The sequence below is a fragment of the Hydractinia symbiolongicarpus genome, chromosome 2, assembly GCF_029227915.1.
Source record: "Hydractinia symbiolongicarpus strain clone_291-10 chromosome 2, HSymV2.1, whole genome shotgun sequence".
Lineage (NCBI taxonomy): Eukaryota > Metazoa > Cnidaria > Hydrozoa > Anthoathecata > Hydractiniidae > Hydractinia > Hydractinia symbiolongicarpus.
In genome coordinates, this window is record NC_079876.1 from 23962177 (window position 1) to 23983896 (window position 21720).

The 21720-nt window shown below is 32.5% G+C and overlaps 3 protein-coding genes across 4 annotated transcripts in view; all 3 read left to right on the top strand.

Moving 5' to 3' along the window:
* LOC130630273 (uncharacterized) overlaps positions 1 to 21720 on the top strand; it is a 97120-nt gene that overhangs the window by 3895 nt on the left and 71505 nt on the right. The window lies entirely within an intron of this gene.
* On the top strand, positions 78 to 15561 carry LOC130630274 (adhesion G-protein coupled receptor G6-like). The gene is made up of 16 exons (XM_057443699.1): positions 78 to 185; positions 1818 to 2132; positions 2650 to 2772; positions 3473 to 3526; positions 4176 to 4226; positions 4317 to 4394; positions 4546 to 4617; positions 5428 to 5666; positions 6441 to 6590; positions 7051 to 7588; positions 8204 to 8432; positions 8996 to 9264; positions 9501 to 9570; positions 9663 to 10568; positions 14438 to 14553; positions 15320 to 15561. Exons 1-14 carry the CDS (start codon positions 131 to 133, stop codon positions 10078 to 10080), a joined length of 2661 nt encoding a protein of 886 aa, XP_057299682.1. The 5' UTR covers positions 78 to 130; the 3' UTR covers positions 10081 to 10568; positions 14438 to 14553; positions 15320 to 15561.
* LOC130630279 (meprin A subunit alpha-like) lies at positions 14769 to 18667 on the top strand. 2 transcript variants are annotated; one of them, XM_057443707.1, is made up of 6 exons: positions 14769 to 15346; positions 15670 to 15978; positions 16204 to 16380; positions 16546 to 16669; positions 16976 to 17063; positions 17342 to 17399. In XM_057443707.1, the coding sequence occupies exons 1-5, from the start codon at positions 15334 to 15336 to the stop codon at positions 16989 to 16991; spliced, it is 639 nt and encodes a 212-aa protein (XP_057299690.1). In that variant the 5' UTR covers positions 14769 to 15333; the 3' UTR covers positions 16992 to 17063; positions 17342 to 17399. The 2 variants fall into 2 exon arrangements, with proteins under 2 accessions (XP_057299690.1, XP_057299689.1); XM_057443706.1 differs by lacking the exons at positions 14769 to 15346; positions 15670 to 15978; positions 16204 to 16380 and adding exons at positions 17514 to 17972; positions 18119 to 18667 and having other exon boundaries at positions 16542 to 16669; positions 17342 to 17432.

The following is a 21720-nucleotide window of genomic DNA, read 5'->3' on the forward strand; positions in this document are numbered from 1 at the left end:
CAAATAGCACTGACTTATTTCTGATATTTACTCTCTTGAGAACATCTTAGCAAGAATAACATTTAACAATGTAAGAATTGCACATACAGTTAGTTCTGCGTTCGTTTATGAGAACATAAACACATTCAACATGGCGGCTGCGATAAAAATTTTATGCTTGGTTATTTTACAGAATCTTGCAAATGGTAAAATATAATTTGTAGATACTTTTTCTCAGACATTTTGTTTATTATTGTAAGGTAAAAAAAAAAAAAAAAAATGGTTGAGCTGAATTTGGTAAATTTTAGCATTATGTATGTTTGATTGACCATGAGAAATATTTACTTCGTACACACGCGTTTGTTTAGAAGAATCAACAAAATCTGGCCTGAATTGGCTGTTCTAAATTTTGAAGACTTATTCATCCCGAATTGTTCGAATTTTGTTCTTGATAATAAGAATACAACTTTAAAATTCAGCCTCACTTCGTTTAGATTTATGATTTATTTCTTTTTTGACATTTACTCGAAATTAATGTGTTTATATCAAAAATAGTTGCTGATAGGACTTTGTACTTGTGTTCATATACAATGAAGTCAATGTATTGTTTTGTAGTTATGGTAGGTGAGGATGGCAACAATCACAAGCAAAAACAACTACCAGCAGCTTGAGAAAGTTGCTTGAGAGAAAACTGCAATAGAATTGACATTCTGTTTTGTTCTTATTTTATAGCAAAACTCACACTCGGGTCGTTCTTAGTTTTAAAAACAATAATTATAGCTTGAAGCTTTTCTTATCTTGTTCTCTTTTTTTCGTGTTCTTTTGGAATAAAAACATGTAAATGACCATTAAAAGTAAACTTCTGATTCAAATTATCTCTTTTGGAGATAATTTGAATTGGCAATTTTATATTCAATGTTTACATCAGCAGCGCATGCAAGGTAGACAAAAGTGCCAACACCATGAGTAGGTCTATCTCGAACAGAAAATTTTAGAAACAAACGTTTGAAAAGAGTCCAGGGTAAACAAATCTAACTTCATAATAATTACAACTCCTGTACGAGTTTGTGTATTTTTTGCATTATGGTGTGAAATTGTGTAGCGAAAATCTTTCTATATGAAGTGTCACTTAACTGGGGTCAAGCTTCTCCTTATTATTTATCCAACATTAGTAATATGATCTTTGAGCGTGGTTTCCAATTAAGTCTACATTTGTTGTGCAGATAGAAAATTCTATAAAATTTTTTTTTGTAACATCTCTTGTGTTGCTTTGTTGTACAACATGCTTTCCTATTGAAGGGGTAACGGCAATTCGTTGTGCGACTGTTGTGTGACTACTGTGCGACTGTTGTGCGACTACTGTGCGACTACTGTGCGACTACTGTGCGACTACTGTGCGACTGTTGTGCGATTGTTGTGCGATTGGTGTGAATGAAAACCAACTTTTGTATTTCAAAAAAATTTACTTTTTACGATTTTTTTTAATTTGTCTCATTTTTAAAATGTACACAATTTTTAAAAATATTGCAGTTAGGGCACATAAAAATAAAAAAGGGGTGTAATGTAAAGTTATATTTTTAAAAGAACCCTTGAATTAAAATGCCATAATGAAAGGGACACCCAGTTTGGCACCTTCTACATAAGAAAGGTCACTTAGGCGTCAACCCTCTAAACTAGGCATTCCATGTGCAGGATTCTCCGTCTAACTTCTCAGAATGATAGACATAATTATTTGGAGAGTCACAATACCACCGAGGTAACGAAAATATGCTAACCATAATACTGCAGACATATCGAACGCTATAAAATGAATCCTCGTTATCATCTTCTTCGTTCAGGTCAATCCTTCACGAATAACAACTGCAAACAGCCACATAAATGTTTGTTACTGCATTACAACAGCCCACCGGATCCAAAACTAAAAGGAGCTTTTCTAAAATGTTCGCACTATGGACTTAATGATAAATTTGATCGGAAGAATGGTAATTGGAATTTACAAAGTAAAAAAAATGATATGTTTTGCTCGTATCGACCTGATTGTAACTTAGTTTTCGACAATAATGAATCGCAAATGTGCATTGGTTCAGACGTGGTTAATTCGTATGGCTTGATGGAAGCACATATTTTAACTGTTCGCTACCAACCTTGCAAAGGTAAAATATACATTGTTAATAATTATATGATCTCAGTTGGAGGGAATTACTGCGTCACTTTTAGACATTCTAGACAATTTTCTTGCATCACATGACCATCAAAAACAAGTAGAAACGTTAAATAAACACATAAAAACATTCCATGCATTTTCACTGACCGCTCAGCATGCGTTTTATGTCACGTGTTTTTTGAGTGTTTTTTCACTACTATCTGTAGTTCAAAAAAATAAAATAAAAAAGAAATAAAAAGAAGGTAAAAGTTTAAGATACTTTCGTGAAATTTTAGTTTCGAGAAGTATGACCGAAGTTTAATGCGAAAACAATAACAACTAACTTTGCAATTCTATGCCAAAACACCGGAAAAGTGAAATATAGAATTTCTTCCAGCAGAGATTTCTTGCGTAGTTAAAACAAAATGTTTTTATCAATGGTACATCTCTCATTAGTCTTTACGGAAGTTCATTAAATGCATTTCCCTCTTTCCCATTTGGGTACAATTTCAATCAACGCCTTTTAGATATTAGCGACTGGAGTGCTTGGACAAAGTGTGAAAAGGATTTACAATATCGATTTACGTTGTGTAACAGCAACAAAGGACATTTGTATTCGTATCAAGTTAGAATTTGTACAAGTCTTCAAGGTAAGAATTTTTGTATCTATTTCTTTGTTGTTATCTTGTTTTCATAATAGAGAGGATAGTGCAATTAATATACCCTTATAATTTTTTTGACCTTAGCAAATTTAACATTCCACGGAAATACTTTAATGTAATAATGATTTTCGCTGATATTTATGTTCGCGGAATTTGGTCAAATTTGCGAAGTTATGTACCCGCGAAGTATTTTTATATACCATTCACAAGAATTAATACCAAATCAAGAAATGCCAGTAGTTAAGTTTTTTTTTACCTCAGAGTGAAATGTTGTCGTCCTTATCCTAACAGAGGATCATAAAAAGTGTAGCTACTTGTGTGAATGTTCTATTTTTTTTCAATAATTTTTGATAACATATCTGTAGCGAAAATGAAGACATTCATATTATTTGAATTTGCTATAAATTTATTTTAATATTTTGTCAATGTTTAGTGTTTTCATTGTTCTCAGATTAGGGATTTTACGAGACAAGAACGGGAATAATTTGCAACGACGTTGTCAATTACTTTTCATCATATAACGAAAGCGACAGCGTAAAATAAAATCAAAACAAATATGACTATTATCAATATGGCAAAAATGGTCCCGTCCTTGTGTTTTAGGGTCACTATTATTAGTCCGCTTACCGAGACCAACCCGTTTTTCTTTATATAACAACTTAAATTGCATAATGCCTCTGATTTTTAGTAACACCATCTTCTAAAGCGAAATCAACATTCTTAACAACATCTATGGCGACTGGTAAGTTTTATTTCTTCATAAGGAAATATGGTGGAAAATCTTCATCTGTTTTTAATAATTCTACTGCAGGTTGATTCAAATATTCAACTTGTGTTTTTTGTTATTTCAAATGGGAAGATAAGGACAGGCTTCGTTTATGCGATGAAAGAAGAGACGCTGGTGTGCATATTTTCAGTATTGGTATTATATGTTGACTTGTATTTATGGGACAAAAAGAGTGGCTTTATTCTATGAATGCCATGTTTCTGTTTTGCATTAGTCATTTTCCCTTACAAATGAATGAAGTTTTTGCATAGAAGAATAGCAGGTAAACTACAGACAAGAAATTCCCATAGCTTTTCATTTCAAAGCTTAAAATTTTAAAATTACCAATTACAAAATTACAAGTGATAATCTTACTAGATTAAGTTAGGCTTATTCTCTAATGAATGTCTTGGTTAAAGCAGAATACAGTTGCTGAACGAAGCAATGAAATAAAATAGAAATTAAGTATACATTGGAAGAAAGAGAAATTTTTTTATACAAAAAAAGCTAAGTTTACGCGTACTCCACAATAACAAAGGATTGTGTGCAAAGGATCCTTAGATATTTTTTTATTTTCACTTATCCTTATTTTTGATCTTATTTCTCTTTTGATTTTCTTTGTTAGAATTTACAAGAACATCTATTTCCATTACACCTATCTTGACCAAAACGCATAGTAAGTAAATAAATTTGTGAAATAAAGTTGAGATTTTAGAATTTTGTGTCTATGTGCACCGTAGTTATTTAAAGATCCGTGAAATTTTAGAATTGGCGACATTGCAATCAACTTTCACCCCATCCTCTAGCCAATCAACGCAGGTTCTGCTTACTACAACATCTAGAGGTATTTTTTAAACCGACTTATTTTTGTGATCATTTATGGTAGAAGGATGATGAACTATAAAAACCGATGCCGTAAATAATCTAAGTAATATCATTGAAGGTAGAAAACAATGAAAAAGGTGCATATATTAAATATTTTATCTTTTTTTTAGTTTCCATCACTGCTACCATCACTACAACACCCTCCTCATCTGTGCTAGCATCACCTGTCGTCCCCCCGAAAGGTACTGTGTGTAGCTCTATCAAGAAAACAAGATTTTACCATGAAAAAATCAATAACAAGAAAGTCTTTCAACAATATCGTAATTTAGATCACTATTAAATAGGACTATAATCCTGGTAGAAATTGTTGAGACAAAAGCATATTTTCGGCATTTTAAAAACATCAAATAGTCAATTCCCTCAAATTCGTAAAAAAAAGGGTTATGTTGACGTTGCCAAAATGTAAAGTAAGGTTTAGAGCGCTTGATCGAGTTCTTACGGTATGCTCAAACAGAAATGTTTGTAAAGTGGAATGTGCAGCTTTTAGTTTAATTCAATTAAATTATTTGACTAGCTAGGTCAAGATTATTTTAATTAAGTAACCATTTTTGATTTGCTTTGAGGATTGAGAATCGATTTAATAAAAATGGACGTCTGATCAACAGTTTTTATGGACAAGACATGTAGATAAAAATTCTGATAATAAACGGAAAAAAAACGATGTAAATTTTGACAATAATAATAACATTATTGTTGTTCCTTTCATATGGATGTTTGAACTTTGTAGTTTAATCTTAGAGGAAAGGTTTGATATTATAAAATACTTTTAACGGTTTTTCAAATTTGTTTTTGTGCTTGTTTACATTTAAAAATACCGTTAACATAGTGTGAACAAGATAGTTAAGAACACTACAGCCTTTGCTTGATAAAAACCCTAAGAACACGTGGTCTTAAATTTGCTGGCTTTCGAATTCAAATTAGTCCTACTCTGATTTAATTTTTAAAATTTCACAGTTAAACCTTAAAGGGATTCCTGCTGCTTCCATTTTTAGCATATTGTCCATCCGAAGCAATTGGAGATGTTTCGTACAAAGGAAGATACATCTTTCCAAAGACTGCAGTGAACACCAATGTATTTATATCATGTCAATATGGCTACATTGAGGACAAAGTGGAGATGTTTAGGACTTGCTTACTTTCTGCATTTGGAAAAGCATTATGGAGTGAGCTGGATTTGTCCAATTGTGCTGCTAAATCAGCAATATCCAACAAATTGATAAAGTTATTGAAGGTTTGTACAAATAATCTTTTTGTTCGGTTATTGCATATTTTTAAATAGTTTTATAGATGCAGCATTTTTAAACTGAAAAGCTTCTAAAGTAGAATCGGTAAAAACATTTTTCACCAGCAAAAATTAGGCGACCTTATCGTCAAATAATAGAAATCGTCAAAAAGTTTAGTAAAATAACCACGAATATTTTAATTTTCAATGCTTTTTTTAATAAAAACTTAAACAGGAGGACAATGAAAATTATATAAATCAGTCATTCTCAATGCCTTTTTTTCAGTTTAACTTTTTTTCTGCTTTGTGACCAAAACTACAGTTCTATTTGTTTTTTCTCGGCTCTCTTTTCCTCCGCTGCTTTCACTTGAAACGTCATTCAGACTGATACAAGGCTGTTTCGGTGTTCTCTTTATTACCGTTATGGTTTCATAGATACTGGAGAAATGGCCAAAAAAATGTCCAATAAAAAGAGTAAAAATCGGCAAAAATGGTGATCTGTTGAAAAATAGAGGCAAAATGTTTCGTCAGATAAAGAAAAAACGGCAAATATAGTTATTCGGCAAAAAATATTAGTCAATTGGCTAGCAGAAATCGGTTTCTTTTTTGCTGACTTTTCACGGGTAAGATAATGATAATAGACGTTCCTAATATTGCTGCCCATCTCGCACAGTTTACTTCCACAATTTACTTCCTCTTTCTGTGTCCGTTATAACGTTTTTTAAAAGAAGAGTTAGTCATACGAACCCGTTCGTTTAAACGTTTTCAAATTTTATTTTATAGAAACCCATTACCTCTGAAACAGTACAAAATGTTACAAAGCAACTAAAGAATGTCTTGAAGGTTTCGAAACCAATCGAAGCATATCAGGATATTGATAAAATTATCAGCATTATTGAAAAATGCGTTCAAAAGGCTGGTGGTGATGTTACGGTAGGTTGATTCGTAATTAACAAACGTCATACTTAAATGAAGTCAAAAATCATTGTTTTACAATCTGAAAAAATCCCATCACAAGTCTCCAACATGAGTAAGTTCCAATCAAATTCCAATTAAATCAATATCGTTCCCAGCAAGCCGCGTTTCTAACGAAATAGCATGTCGTAACATACTTTATCGCCCATACTCTTTATTTAATTCCCAGACATTTACTCAGTGCAAAAATGTTGAATTTGCTTTTGCCCTCATCGACCGAAATGTCGAACACATCCAATCAGACCAGCTGCTTGTCATATAAGCCATCATAACACCAATATAGCAAATTTAGGAATATCTGGTTTAAAAAAACTTTTCTTGTGTTTGAGTATGACATGTAACAGTTTAATTTAAGGATTTTTAATGAAATCTTATCTTCAGAGTTAGAATTAGCTTCAGTAAATTTTTTTTGTTACAGATTACGACCAACATCTTCGACAGTATCGGTTCTATACTGAACGTAGATGACAAGGTGCTATCTAAATCCAAATCAACTAAGTATATGTTGAAACTGCTAGAAAGTCTTGCTGAGGAGTTGATTAAGAATGGAAAGGAAGTATCGTTTTCAAGTCCAAATATCGCTTTTGGAAACGTACAAGTGAAGTCGGATAATAACCTCTGGATACAGGCTGAGAAAAAGAATGATGTTGAAACTTTATCATTTGGCATTGAAGAACCGAAAAAGAATATAACTACGTCAATAATGCTACCGAAAAACATTTGGAAGAAAAAAAGCAACCAAGTGTACAGTTTTAGCTTTAATTCGGATAAATTTTTTAAACGAAATGAAGATGATAAAGGGTTGATAAACAAGAAGAGGATGAAAGTTGGTAGCAAGGTCATATCAGCTTCAATTTATAAAAGTGTTGTCGAGAATTTAAAAGATGATAAAATACAGCTATCATTCGAGGTAACAGATAAAAATGCTACATCATGTGGATACTGGGAAGAGAAATGTGAGTATGCAAGAAGTTGTACATTTACAAAGGCGATCTTGCAATTTCCTGATCAGATATGATGACTTTAAGGCATACCATTCGACCCACATACTAAGTCTTTTTTGAGATGAGTTCCCATTACACACCATACCATAACTCTGAAAGCTTTACATACCCCGAGTTCTTTTTTAGCTCTGATGTAATATTTTTTACACTATACCTTCCAGCTCGATCTCGAAACAGTGCACCTAAATAATAATAAATGGCAAACAAAATAACGTCGAGGAAATCCAGGGTGCGTTGTGTGAAAAAGGGGTTCATATTTAAATATTACGAGTGTAGCAATAGGTAAAATGTCAAAAGTTGATATTTTAGGCTTGCTATAGACAGGTTCAATTGTACCTAATAGTTGCAAGAAATAATACGGATAATTGTACAGTATCTTTAAGATGCAACCGTTGAACCATGTTAAAGAGATCTGCTCGATAATAACTGGTTCTGTCACACCATTTGCATTGCAGTACTGATTCTTCAAACAAAAAGTTAATCAGAACTCTCATCTCCATTTTTTGTTTAAGCAATTTTAATTTTACTCGCAGATTCAAATAAAATTTAATTTTTATTGTGATTTAGCTTCTGTTAATCATTGGTCAACAAAAGGTTGCTATAGGAAGAAAATTACCCGTTTTGGCAGCAGAAAGATTGTACACTGTGCATGTAACCATTTAACGAATTTTGCCATTCTATTGGCTGTTGATGAAAATCGCCAAATATTAAAAGAACTCGACATAATTAGTTTTATTGGTTGTTTGATATCAATTACGGCATTATTGGTTACAGTAGTAATTTACACAGCATTTCGGTAAGTAAGAAATTTCATTTGAGCGGCTTTGTGTGCTTTAAGATTACGAAATCGTCAGAAATACGTTTATCCTCTTTGTCAATTCCAAAAACGAAACTCGTAGAAAGACAGGACATTACGGTTTGGTCCAAATTATTCTGTCGTGACCCATTTCTTTGCAACTGTAAGTTAATACAGTTAGTTAGTTATTTGATACCCTGTATTTATCTAATGCAAGGTATCAAATAATTATATCCCTAACCTGGAACTGTTATAAATAAAGACAGTTAAGGATTTGCAATCTGCACTGAAAATTAGATTTGTTAATTGTTCTTTCTTGGTTTTTTGTTATTCTTTTAAACTCTTCTGACATTTTTTTTGTCATCATGACGCTTAACTGTTGTGATGTACAAGTTACTTTGGATGTTTAAAAAGACTTTTGGGTAACAGCCTTAGCCCCTTGTTCAAGATCTTACTTCTTTGTTGTCAAAAACCTAACAGGTAAAAACCACTTGTTTTCCCGGTCTCAATTTATTCTATCGTTATAATAACCCCTCACTAAATAAAACATTAACTTCATTTAGAGAGTTACGAAGATCTGTTCCACATCGCATTCTCATCAATCTCTGTTTATCACTTACTGCATTACTTGCTATCTTCATTGCTGGTGTTGACAAAACCGAGTCAGCAGCGAGTTGTCATTCAGTGTCAGTTTTGATTCATTTTTTTACCGTTTCAACATTCCTGTGGATGGCTGTTGAAAGTGTTAGCTTGTACAGAAGTGTTGTGAAGATATTCAAGCGAAGAACAAACAAGAAATTATTCTTCTGGTGTTGTTTTGCTGCAGCATGGGGTAAACTTATTTATACTTAAAATTACTCTAATCTAACTGTGTGGGCGAACCTTTTGGGCTGAGCATTTTCCTCGCCCTGCACTAAATTAACTGTTGTCACTTAAAAGAAAACAAAAACGTATAAAATAACATTATTGTTGCTATTTTAAGCCATATAAATACCATTATTTCAGTTCTTTTTTTTAAGTATCTCCAAATTAGAAACTTTATCACACTTTTATGTTTGTCATGCTTAGGTATACCAGCAGTTCTGTCAGGAATTACCAGCTACTTTACTGAAGAACAGTTCAAAGAAGAAAGTAATTTGTAAGTTTACTTGTTAGTCATTTTTTTATCAGAAAATACGTAAAAAAGGCCTGTGTAAAGTTGCATAGAAAATTACTTTCTTTTTATTTTAGCTGCGTTATTAAGGGCAACCTGTTTATCATCACAACCTTGTTTCCAGTTTCCTGTATACTTATCTTAAATACACTTTTATTTGTTCCCATCATAAGACAAATACACGGGCATTTGAAAAAGAAGGAGAAATTTCAAACAAAAAAGAATCCGTGGAGAAGAGTAAGGGTGACGATCTCCAGCACTGTGATTCTTGGTTTAACGTGGATTTTTGGTGTTATTGCTCTTGGTGACTTAAGGCTATTGTTTCAATGGCTTTTTACATTATTAAACTCACTACAAGGGTTGTTCATATTTGTTTTTCATGTTATTCTAAACTATGATGTTCAGCAAACAATTCGCAGGGTAATGGGATACAAATATAGAAAACAAACAATGTCTCGATCAAAAACAAGCACGATAAGACTGGCCGCATTATGATGAGAGTAATCGAGAAAAAACTCATAACTGAGTCATGGTACACGATAGAAAATACATTGTCCCACTCCTTCTTCGAAGAAAAATGATAACTGTAGCACTCCTTCGTTAGAGAAAAACGATAAACTGGTATAAACGCACCTGGATAGAGTTTCAACAATATGCGCGCGATATAGATAAACTGAAAGGAACTATACGGTGTATCCTCAACATATGTATCATCTTTTGCTTTTCTGCATTGATATTTTGACAAGATTATTATATATCTGTTTTGAGAAGTATCATATTGAATAGTTTAACCTACTGGAACATGATTACCGTAAATCCTCGAATAAACGCCCAGGGCGTTTATTTGATTTTACTAATTTTGAGGGAGGGGGCACTGCTATCAAATAGGTATTCAAACTATAATTGTTTAAAGATTGAGGAGAAGTACAAGTCTATGTAATGCTGTGTTTCACACATTTAAGAATATACAAGTTGGTTATAAGGTTAGTAAATGTTATTTTTGACTATATATTCACATTTTTTGTTACGATTTTATAGCTACAACAATATTATACTATACTATAATTAATTAATTTTGCCTAATATAGTCCCAATGCGTTTTAGTGAAAAACAAAAATATAGATTTATGACTACCTGGAAAAAAATTCCATATTTATATTATTTTATACACAATTTGATTTGCTTTTATATCTAATAAATAATTCTCGAGAAATAATGAATATACTGGATGTATGAATATACTGATTGTATGAATGTAATGGATATGTCCGAAAGACAGTTCCACTTTTTTCTGTCACAGAAGTACTTCAGTTCCATCCTAAATATGTAAGGCAGGTATTATTCTTCCACTCTTTTTGCTCCCTTGATTTTCTTTTATAGCATACGTGCTTTAGAACCCCAGAAGATAAAGCCTTTTCCTCAGTTCGCAAAACGATTTCTGTTACGAAAGTAACTAGGTAGCTAAAAGTATGTTCATAACCCGTTGATAAAACAGGCTATGAAATTTATAGCTATGACACTATGAGGACGTTTATTGTAGTTACCGAGAAAACTTCTTATGGCCGAAACCGTTCCGCCATTTTTAATCGCATAAATTATCGTATTACTTATAACTCGTTCGCATAATCCAGCCATATATTGGCCAAAAACGATATTATAAGGGTATTTTCCGCAATTTTCTCTTATATCAAAAAGGCAAAAATTCCTAAATGATTTAGAGTTGGCTTTTTTGTCTTTGAGTATAAAGTGCCCGCTGTCCAAAAATTTCGATAGATTTATATTTATCACTATATTTATAACTTCGAATGATTATAGTGTTATGTATTTAATATAACAAACGAAGAGAAAAGGAGCACACAGTAGCTCAACATAACAAGAATAATCTTTTTAACATAAAACAAGTCTGTTTTATACTAGAAATATAGAGTGTGCATTTTACAGAACAAGACATGTAATATAGTGACATAACGTATAGTATAAGACAAAAGGAAAAAAATCGCATAAATATTATAAACTAGCTGTATGCCCGTGGAAGATTCCATTGTATTTCTTTAACCATGTCACAGACACACAGACATCAAAGAGTAAACAATACAACAGTGCAAATTTTACAATCTGCCTTATTCAATGATCACAACCAAAATGTCAAATGCACACGTAATCCTAACCAGCGTCTTCGGTGACCTAGCTATGCATTTGGATGCTTACACGAGTGAGTCGTTTTAACAAATTCTGAAAATATCCCTACAAATGCTATTTATATTTTTGCAAAAGCTGTAATTTAAATTTTAATTTGGTTAAAGTAAAATTAAATAACTACATTTGATAACATCATTTTAAAAAACTGCACGCTACTGTGACAAAGAGGTTTCTATTTTGTGTACAAGGGATTCATGATCCAAAGCTAACTATACAAATGAAACCAACAAGATGCACGACAAACAAACCAAAGAAAGTAAGCTAATCTAATTTCATACAACCGCATACGTGACTGGAATGCTTGAGTAAATGAGAATATTAACTTATAGTTTTGGTGATGCAAAATTTGTTTATTTATAAGTCGATTTAAACGAGTTATAAATAAAAAACGTTTGGTTTCATTTTTGTTTACAAAATTTTGAGATTAGGTCTTTTTTTTGCTACAGGATGTGAGTTCTTTTTTATTTTTCGAAGACCAAAATAACTAAAATATACTTGCTTGAATTAAAATATATACCTCATTTAATTAACGCATATTTTTGTGAATATATGTTTCGTTCTTAATTGTTTTGATCAAACAAAAGAAAAAAGCTCCAGTACTGAAATAGTAATGCCAACAAAGTTGAGACCTTGGCGTTTACGTAAAATTCACATACCCTATTTTTATGGTAAATAAATGATAAATGATAAGACATCATTTCACAAATAACTAGATTTCATCCGTATTTTTTTTCGCCGTTAAATAAAACAAAACAAAAAGGAAACCCAAAAAACCCGCGAAACTGCAATACTGCGAAACAAACAACTAAATATGTTGTCATGCGCATAAACATAAAAAGGTACGAGATAATGCGCTTTATTCGTGTTATTACTAACATCTGAAGTAAATGTCATCCTTTGTCGTGTACTGGCTGTCTGGCTTACTCTTGATCGCAATTTCATCCAGTTTGCTATTAAAATTTGTTTTTTTTTTTGAAGACGACATATTGATACCAAATTTACAGCTTCTTTATATTTTTTTATGTTCTTTTTGAATTTGTTTTCCTATTTCCTTCTTAAATTAAATGCTCTATACTTTCAGCTGGCGGTCACGAACATTGTTTCTGCCTCAAGTACCGTATATTGTCCAATTTAACGTAACCTTTAATTTATGCGATTAGACCATTTTTCCTAAAATAGTACTATTTTATTGCTTCTAATTATAAACGCGACATTCACTTAAGGAATTTTGATTTTCGCTAAGTTAGCGCGACTAGGGTCAAATTTTCCTGTAACTATAGTGCTAACTGGTTTCGTTCAATAAAAAAATTAACCATTTTACAATTCTCAAATTATTCCTTCTTTACAATCCAAAATAAAAATATATATACTCGTTAATACAAGCACTTCTTGTGAAGAATTTGTAAAACGCTAATATTGTAAAAAAAGAGTGTGTTTCCTCGTGCTGTGTTGGAGGTTATCATATAAAAAATTGGAGACTGTTGATTACTAAAGTTGGATCAAAGTTAACTACTAAAAATTATCTCTTTCGTAATTAACAAATGTATTACACTGTTAATATGTGGTTCATTTTCACAAGTGACAAGCGTCCACCTGTTATGAAAATAGAGTATGGAAAAATTTATGTTTATTAATTTTATCCACTATTGGTTTTCATAGACTTGTAGATTATATAGTCTATATGAAAAATTAATGTGACGATGCGTTTTTTCATGTTCTATCAATATAACCTACTTTATATGTCAGAAAACAAAAAGAAATTTAGTAGAAAATAATTAAGTTTGACATGTCCTTTATTTATGTATTCAAAAAGAAGACCGACAAACCTCATAAATGCATGGCATATCCAAAGAATTTCGAAAATTTGTGAACTCGCGAAAGTTGCTCTCTGAAAGTTTCTCCGATTAAAGTTTAAGAATGGAAGGTTAGAGATGAAAAAAAGTGGAACAGTAACAAATATACAGGCACATATTTTTAGCAAAAATTAATTCTTATTGTTAGAAATATTTTAAATCAAGTGCACCTGTCACCGACCTAGCACATTTTTCTCCCTTAATTGTAAAAATTAGATGCCAGTGTTTGACGCAAATTGATCTACGGTGTATTTCTTAAAACAGATTTTATGAGTTTTCATCATTTCAGGCGAGGAGAAATTTACTTCCGAGTGTTATTTTATATCAGTCAAATTGACGGAAGTAAAACTTTAAACCGTTGTGAAATGTCCATGTAAATTCTTTACACCGAAGTGAGATGTGATTTTCTATCAGTACGCACGCAATAAAAATCGCGACCACAAAAAATTTGACCCTTCACGGCTACCCTCACAGTTAAAGTCACCCGAAAATGAAACATGCAAGCAGTCCCAGCTTTGACTGTGGTGTGGAATTTTATTTTGACTGTATCTTATTTTGACGTTGGTGAAAATGACCTTGACCAGATTCTGGTATCTTGTTTTCTTGATTACTTTACTATAGGCCAAAGCAATTAAACGTTGTGTTTTAAAATGCCTATTAACTGGAGTCACGTAATAATATTACAACAACAATTAAAGAAATAAATGGATAATAATTACCATTCACCAGTTTATGACAAAATTCATACCTCCACATCCCATCAATTTTACTTTCACTGCTGCCTTCTCCCTTGTGTCCAGGAAATACGTGACTATGTGGAATAACGGGTTTTGCTTCATGTGGCTATATAAGAAGAATTTGTTGGACCAAAAAGTCACTTGGGCCAAGAGTTAGAAGTACGAAGTGAAGACTAAAGGTAAGTCACTTGTTTATCTGCTTAGACGAATGAAGTTAGTGTACATGTTTATACATAGGAGAAGGTGTTTAAAAATCTTCTTATTGGGGAAAGGAAAGCTGATCGAATACTCTTGTGAAGAAGAATAACCAATTCTTTATTATTTGATTACACATATTGTATCTTTGGTTTATTGTTTACTGATGCACAGAACTTATAAATATTTATCGCAAATTTTTCCCCTGTTTAAGAACATCTCTATTAAATCGTTTTCATTCATAATTACATAGCGAAGTGGACCATTTATCAAAATTAACATTTAATTCGTGGTTTATATAAACGAAATATTATCTCGTCTCACGGACTCTAATTCTTTACTTATTTTACTACCACTAACAAAACGCTTAATTAAATCAGCCTTTAGAAATTTACAACATCTTTGTCTTTCTCGTTTTCTCTTTTTCGAAAGGCTTTGCATGGTAAAAATAATTACTTGGAAATGAAACTTAAATAGCAAATCAGTGGAACTCTTTAATGATCACACAACTCCGCAGAGTCCACGACATCTCAAAACATCTTATTGAAGAGCATCATTTTTATGAAGAGTTGAGAAAACAAAGAATAGAGTTCCAAATCACTTACAGATATGTCACATTCGGGAGAGTTGTTTTGAAACCGTAAATGTCATCTCTGTAGAAGTGGTATTACTTGATAACAATGGGCAAAAAGGAGCTATATAGTTGTATATTTATTTACAGTTAGTAATTGATTAATGTGTTTCTTTTAGATTATTATCTCAAAATGAAGTGGCTAGGTTAGTTGGCTTTTCATTCTTTGTTGTCAAATTCCTCAATACCGTTCTAACCGTTTGTTTTGTTAGTTTAATTTTTAACCTGCCATTTTATTTTGGCCTCAGCTTTTCCTGCGCTTCATGTTCTGTTTAGCCAATTGAAGAGGCTTTTTGACAAATGATTTGATATGAACAGTGTAGCAGGAAAACAAGTAAAATAAGCACAATAGAGGCAACGTATTCCGTTTTTTAATACTTTGCATTCAAATTATAATTTTTGAAATCCACTAACTCAAGCAAAAAACTACACACAGGTCAAACGTTCTGTAATGAATAAATCATTTTAGTTTTTCTAGCCACCCTTCTCGCTACTGTTGATATTTCCTATCAATACGTCAATATTGACCGAGATAAATACAGCGGGGATGGTACTATCTGCAATGGTAACGAACAAGAAGACTTGCGTAAAAAAGAAAATAACGCAAATGAATATAAAAGTTACTTTAATTTTGAAAATGAAAAAGAAGATGCAGAAATCTTTAGAAGCGACGAAGCTCCTCAAGCAATCATTGAAAAGGATTCACCAGAGGCACCTGAAGATGAAGAGAGGTTTGATGAGAACGACATATCAGTAAATGAAGAGCCATTTGAGTTACGTAAGTACAACAAAACAGAACATAACCTCTTTGTAGTTTAGTGTATTTCGATCTATTTTTATGGGCAATGAGCATAATTTGCATCAAAGATTATATACACATATGTTTATTAATTTTGATTTTTGATTTTTAAGTTTTCACACATACTCGGATTCATTTTTACACCTTTTTCGTGTACTTGCATTTTTACTTGTTCTCATGGCTGGCTTCCTTTTTGCAATTTAGGAAACAGAGACCATATTAGCCATGGTGATATTTTGTTCGAAAAAGGGGAAGAAGAAGCTGTACTCGGAAGAAAAAAAAGTAGTGATAGAAAGTCAGACGAGCAAGCTAGAGATGGCAGAAGGGATCTTAATAAGAGATGGCCAATGCCTGTTCCCTATCATATTGAAGGAAGTTTAGGTAGAAACCAATTTACATTTTCTTTGAACCCGTACCGAGCAATCTCATACTTCATGAATATTATAACTGTTCTTAGTTGTGTATGGAAATTAAAAATACTCGACTTCCTCAATTATACTAAATTCTTGTAGCGCTGTAAAATTTAAATTGAACATGTTTTCTTAGGTTCAAGTGCTAGATCTGCGATTTCACAGGCCATGACTGAGATACAGTTAAAGACCTGCATTAGATTTCGTCAAAAGCAATATGGAGATACTGACTACATTTCATTTTTTAAACATCCGAATGGGTAAGTTCTGTTTTAGATTGAAAAGTCAACCTATACAATAGTATTTAGTATCTTTGGTCGAAACCAAAACCATTATCAGGATTCACGCGTAAAATAATTGTGGAAATATCATAACGCATTATAACATCATAAAAAATCAACTTCATAACAGACTTAATTTTTTATCAGCTGCTGGAGTAGAGTTGGAAAATACGGTGGCAAACAACAAGATGTGAACATAAAAATATCGCCATTCATTGAACCCCTTTCCTTGCTAAATTTTAGTTTTTCATCAAAAATAACGAACTATACTACTTCTTTACTTAGATCATGCACGCTTTAGGTTTCTGGCATGAACAATCAAGACCAGATCGAGACAACTACGTCACCATTCATACAAAGAATATTGAAAAAGGTTGGCACATTTGTTGTGTTTATTGGGTTGCTGTTGCAATAATTTCTCTAATGTTTTCTAACATTTGATAACAAAGAAGTACTGAGATAAGCAAATATATACTACTACAATTTTAGTCTTTTTAAAGTGTAATGCAACAAGATAAAGTTTGCCACTCTTGAAAGGCTATTATAGAAGTAATTACTGTTATACCTTTGAAAAACTCAGGGCCAAAAAGTGCAAGAAAAACTTTAGTGCTGGATATACCATATTGAATTTAATTTACTTTGTGTATGTAGAGAAAGAACATAATTTTGAAAAGAAGTCAGACATCGACGCCACAACATTCGGTTTTCCTTACGATTATGTATCCACGATGCATTACAAGGAGTAAGTTGATTAAAAAGTTAAAAATGTACCCGTAGCCAAGACGAATAGATTGACACTAACAACCTTTTTATGTTCATTCAGATATCTCTTTTCGAAGAATAAACTTCCTACTATCACAGCAAAGAACAATCCAGATCAAGAACTCGGTCGATGTTCATCATGTGACGTGTCAATCATCGACGCCGATCAATTAAATGCTATGTACTGCTCAGCTGTTCAATCGTATGTTAATCGTGACACGTTGAGGACCCAAATGGAACCCCTACTGGCTGGACATGCAGAACAAGCGAATGATGTTTTTAGACATGACGTTTTGAATTTTTTGAAAAAGGTTTACCCGAATTACAACTTTATGGTCAACGCTTATAACGCTGTTTCTGGCAGCGATGCACACACTTACATTGGCAACTGCGCACATGTCTTTCGAAAATACAACAAAAATTTGGTAGTTTGTTATTCAAAAAAAGAACATCCATGGTTCCCTCGGCTGCAAAACAATCTCAGATTGTGTCAGCCACATTGGCTACCATTGTTAACGAGGTATCCTTTATTACAATTAAACATATTTTCTATGTACTGCTGCATATTATTTATATTAAGATAATAAATATTAAGATATTATATTAATATTAAAATATTATTTTTTTAATTTTTCTTATTGAGTTTAAATAACATTGACATTTTAGAACTGCAACGCAAAATGGGCATGCGATACTGCATGGAAAAAAGCCACGTCGTACGGATATCCAATTGCTGGTGTTGAAGTTGTGAGATTCGGTTGCGGATTTAGATCAACTTGGAACGGTCCTGTGCATTCCAAAAATTACAAATGTCACAAATGCAGCGGATGGTGGGCACACAAGAAATGCAACAATAATCACGACTCAAGCTTTGTGATTATGTTTGGATAAAGAAGTCGCTAATAATTAATGCACTTGTTTGTTACTCACCCGTCAAGGACTTGTTATTTGTAATTCACGAACTTTCTTACCATAATGCATCGTTCCACTGGATTGGAACTTCTTTATTGTACTTTTCTTTTAGTAAGAAATATAAACTACGCATTAGAACATGTTTTTTTTCTTTCAATATAAACTTACTGTTGGCCTTGTTTACACGTTTGCCTTTCTGTTTTCTTTCGCAATAATTGTGTTCTTCATTTTAATCTCATACTAGTGCGAAAAAGAAACGCACGAATCAATCTCTCTTATTGCGTGAGCCCTATTATTTAATAGTTTAACATTGAAAAATAAAATAATTTTACACGTTCGTGTTAGCCCTGTTCTGCTTTGATATCTGCCTTAATACATCCATTTACTCGCTATTTTAGCCAATCCTGAGCGCAAAAGGAAATACATCTCTGAAACGTTCTTGTCTTATAAACAACAAACACTCTATAAAGGTATATAGGGTTATTTTTACCGCAATTACCTTTATGGAAGTTGGCTTGTAGCAATTACGTTAATAGTTATTCATGAGCGGAATTCCCACGAAGTGAGTTAAAAATTCAAAAAAAAATTATCTGTGAATGTCTGTCAAATCAAGCATGATTGGATTTTTAAGCTGCCTCCTTTCAATAACTTTTATCTATTTCAATGTTAAAAACGAAGGGCTGGTGCTTTTAGAGTTTTCACCATTAATCGGCTCACCTTCGCATAGCGGTGAGAGTGAGCTGATTCTCTATCTATGCCTTGTTTGTTCGTCTTTGATTTTGATAAATTTTAAAGCTGTCTTAATCAAATTATGAATAAGTTCATTATTGGACCATAAATAACACTTTTTCCATATATACCGAAGCAAGGAATGTAATGCAAAGCGTTATCCACCCCCTTAGGTTTAAAAATATTTAACGGACTGTTGATTTTTAACTTTAGTGACTTCCACGAAGGTAATGCTTGTAAAGTAAGGTTGTTGTAGTATTTTTTATTTTTTGCAATCTTACTTATATTTACGAAAGTCTAGGATAGCAAAAAATTTAATTTGTAGGATAGATTCAGTTCTTGAATCTTTTTAAATGCCATAAGATAATAATTTAATATTTTGAATTATCGTTACGACATATCAGGTCAACAAGAATGTGTCTCCTATTACATTCTCAAGGTGGTTAATTTTTTTGCAAATCATCAGTAAGCGCTGAAAGTGATTGATTAAAGGCGAAATAAGTTGGTTAGCTAGGAGGTAGTAAGTGCAAGCTCTTTGTGTTTCACTATGATTTTTTAGAATAGATTTATGAAAAGTCTTTAATCGGTGAATTGGTTTTATTTGGTAGATTTTTTTTAATTAGTTTGTAAACAGAAGTGACACTTCAATATATTTAAATCATGCAATAAATTTGAAGCACAATTTAATGGAACTTTAACAATTTCCTGCTTGACGTTTTTTGCCTTAGCTGCTGTTTTAACCAGGGCTTTCAATAGAAACGCTATCATGCGTGACTAACACAAGTTCCGATATACTTATTTGTCGCCTGACCAAAAATTTATTTTAAATTAATATCAAGTTGGTTAATTTACATTCAAACAAATTTTTTTAAGGGGTTCGGAGCGATAAACTTGTCACTAAACGCCCTGGAAGTATTTTGAGAGGAAAAATGAAACATTTTAAAGAAATAAAGTGAACTTGTTAGATTTTTTTATATCGTTTGTGCTGTTAGTGGGATAAGAAATTCTTGTGCGTTTGCTATTATTATGTGTTCAAAAAGAAAAAATATTTAGAAAGTTTTCAAGAAGTGAACAAGACAAGATTTATAGTAAAGAAAGTAGAACTCCGCTTCTCATTTTGTAGGCGTTGATTCTACAACGGACACCATTTTTTCCCGTTTTGGACACTTATTCCAAGCAAGCGCGGTTTAAAAACGGCTCAAGCTACAGACTTTATTGAACCCATTTTAGAAAGACTAATAGCCATATTTTACGGTGGTGCAATGGGTAGCTGGTCATAATGGATAGCTGCTATATGTTATGTATAAAAAACTTTTTTCCAACAGTTGAAAAACCCAAAAAAGTTTCAAAAATCACTTTTCCCGCCTAACTTTGATCTTGTGAATTATTCACCTTCTTATGATGATTCTGAGACATTGTGTGTAAAATAATAATGGACACTAATAATGGACACAACGCATGGTGTACATTGGTGTACATTAGTATTACGTGTATAATGGGGATTGTCCAAAAGCTACATTACCACATGTATTGGACAATAAAAGCCATGTGTATTTGAAAAAAGGGTGTCATGTTTAACACACCAATTTTTAGTCGAGTTATGCAGACACCGTTTTAAACAAATACAAAAAATGTTGCACTTTGTTGAATCTTTCGAGGAAGATCCTAATGATAATTTGCGTAAGTTACCATTATCTTAGAACGACCTAACACAACAGTTTTACACAAACTTTGTGCCAGAGCAACATGTAGTGAATACTTGTCACTCCAAAAAAGGTCGTCTACATTTTCGCGATTGCATACCAAACAAAAGAGAACGATATGGTGTAAAGGTTAGTTTTGCGAGAGCAGTACAGGGTATCTTTATCGCTTCACTGTTAATACTAGCGCTGGTACATTTTACCTTCCACCAAATGTGCTGTTTCGGAAACCGTTTGATACGTACTCAAATTACTCTAAAGTAGTATTGTCATTGAAGGAGGGATTATACAGAAAAGGTTATTGCGTTATAATCTTTACACGTCACCAGAGCTGTTGTTAGCGTTGTATCATAATGATACTGACAGCTTCGGGACATTGAGAGAAAAAAAATCTTCCAATTTTTGGTCATGGAAGCCTGCTAAAGGTGTTGCTGTTCCTCCAATGACAAGATTTTTTGATAGAAAAAAAAAATTCATGTGTTGAAATGATCCTTCTTACTGACGATATAATGCACAACATTGTAAAATACACAAACATGCATGCAGAACTGATGAGATATCGTCCAGAAATACAAACGCTGATGAATGAAAAGTCACGTAATGCTTTTAGCTTCTGGACTTTTTTGACGTTAGATGAGTTGTGGGTGTACGACATATCTGTATATAAGGGATGTGAATATACTTCTTAACTCAAAAGTCATTGGAGAAGAGTGAACTTATATATTTTCAGCTTTATTGTTTTAAATTAGCTTGCTTTAGCAGGTCAGAGAATACAGTGTTCATAGTATTATGACTACATATATGGACTTCTGTAAAGACACCCTAATTTGTCATACACCGTCCTAACTTAAACCTGCAAGATCCAACAAGCTTTAGCGTGCCCTTAGTTATTCGTGCCCTTAGTTATTTGTGCCCTTAGTTATTCGT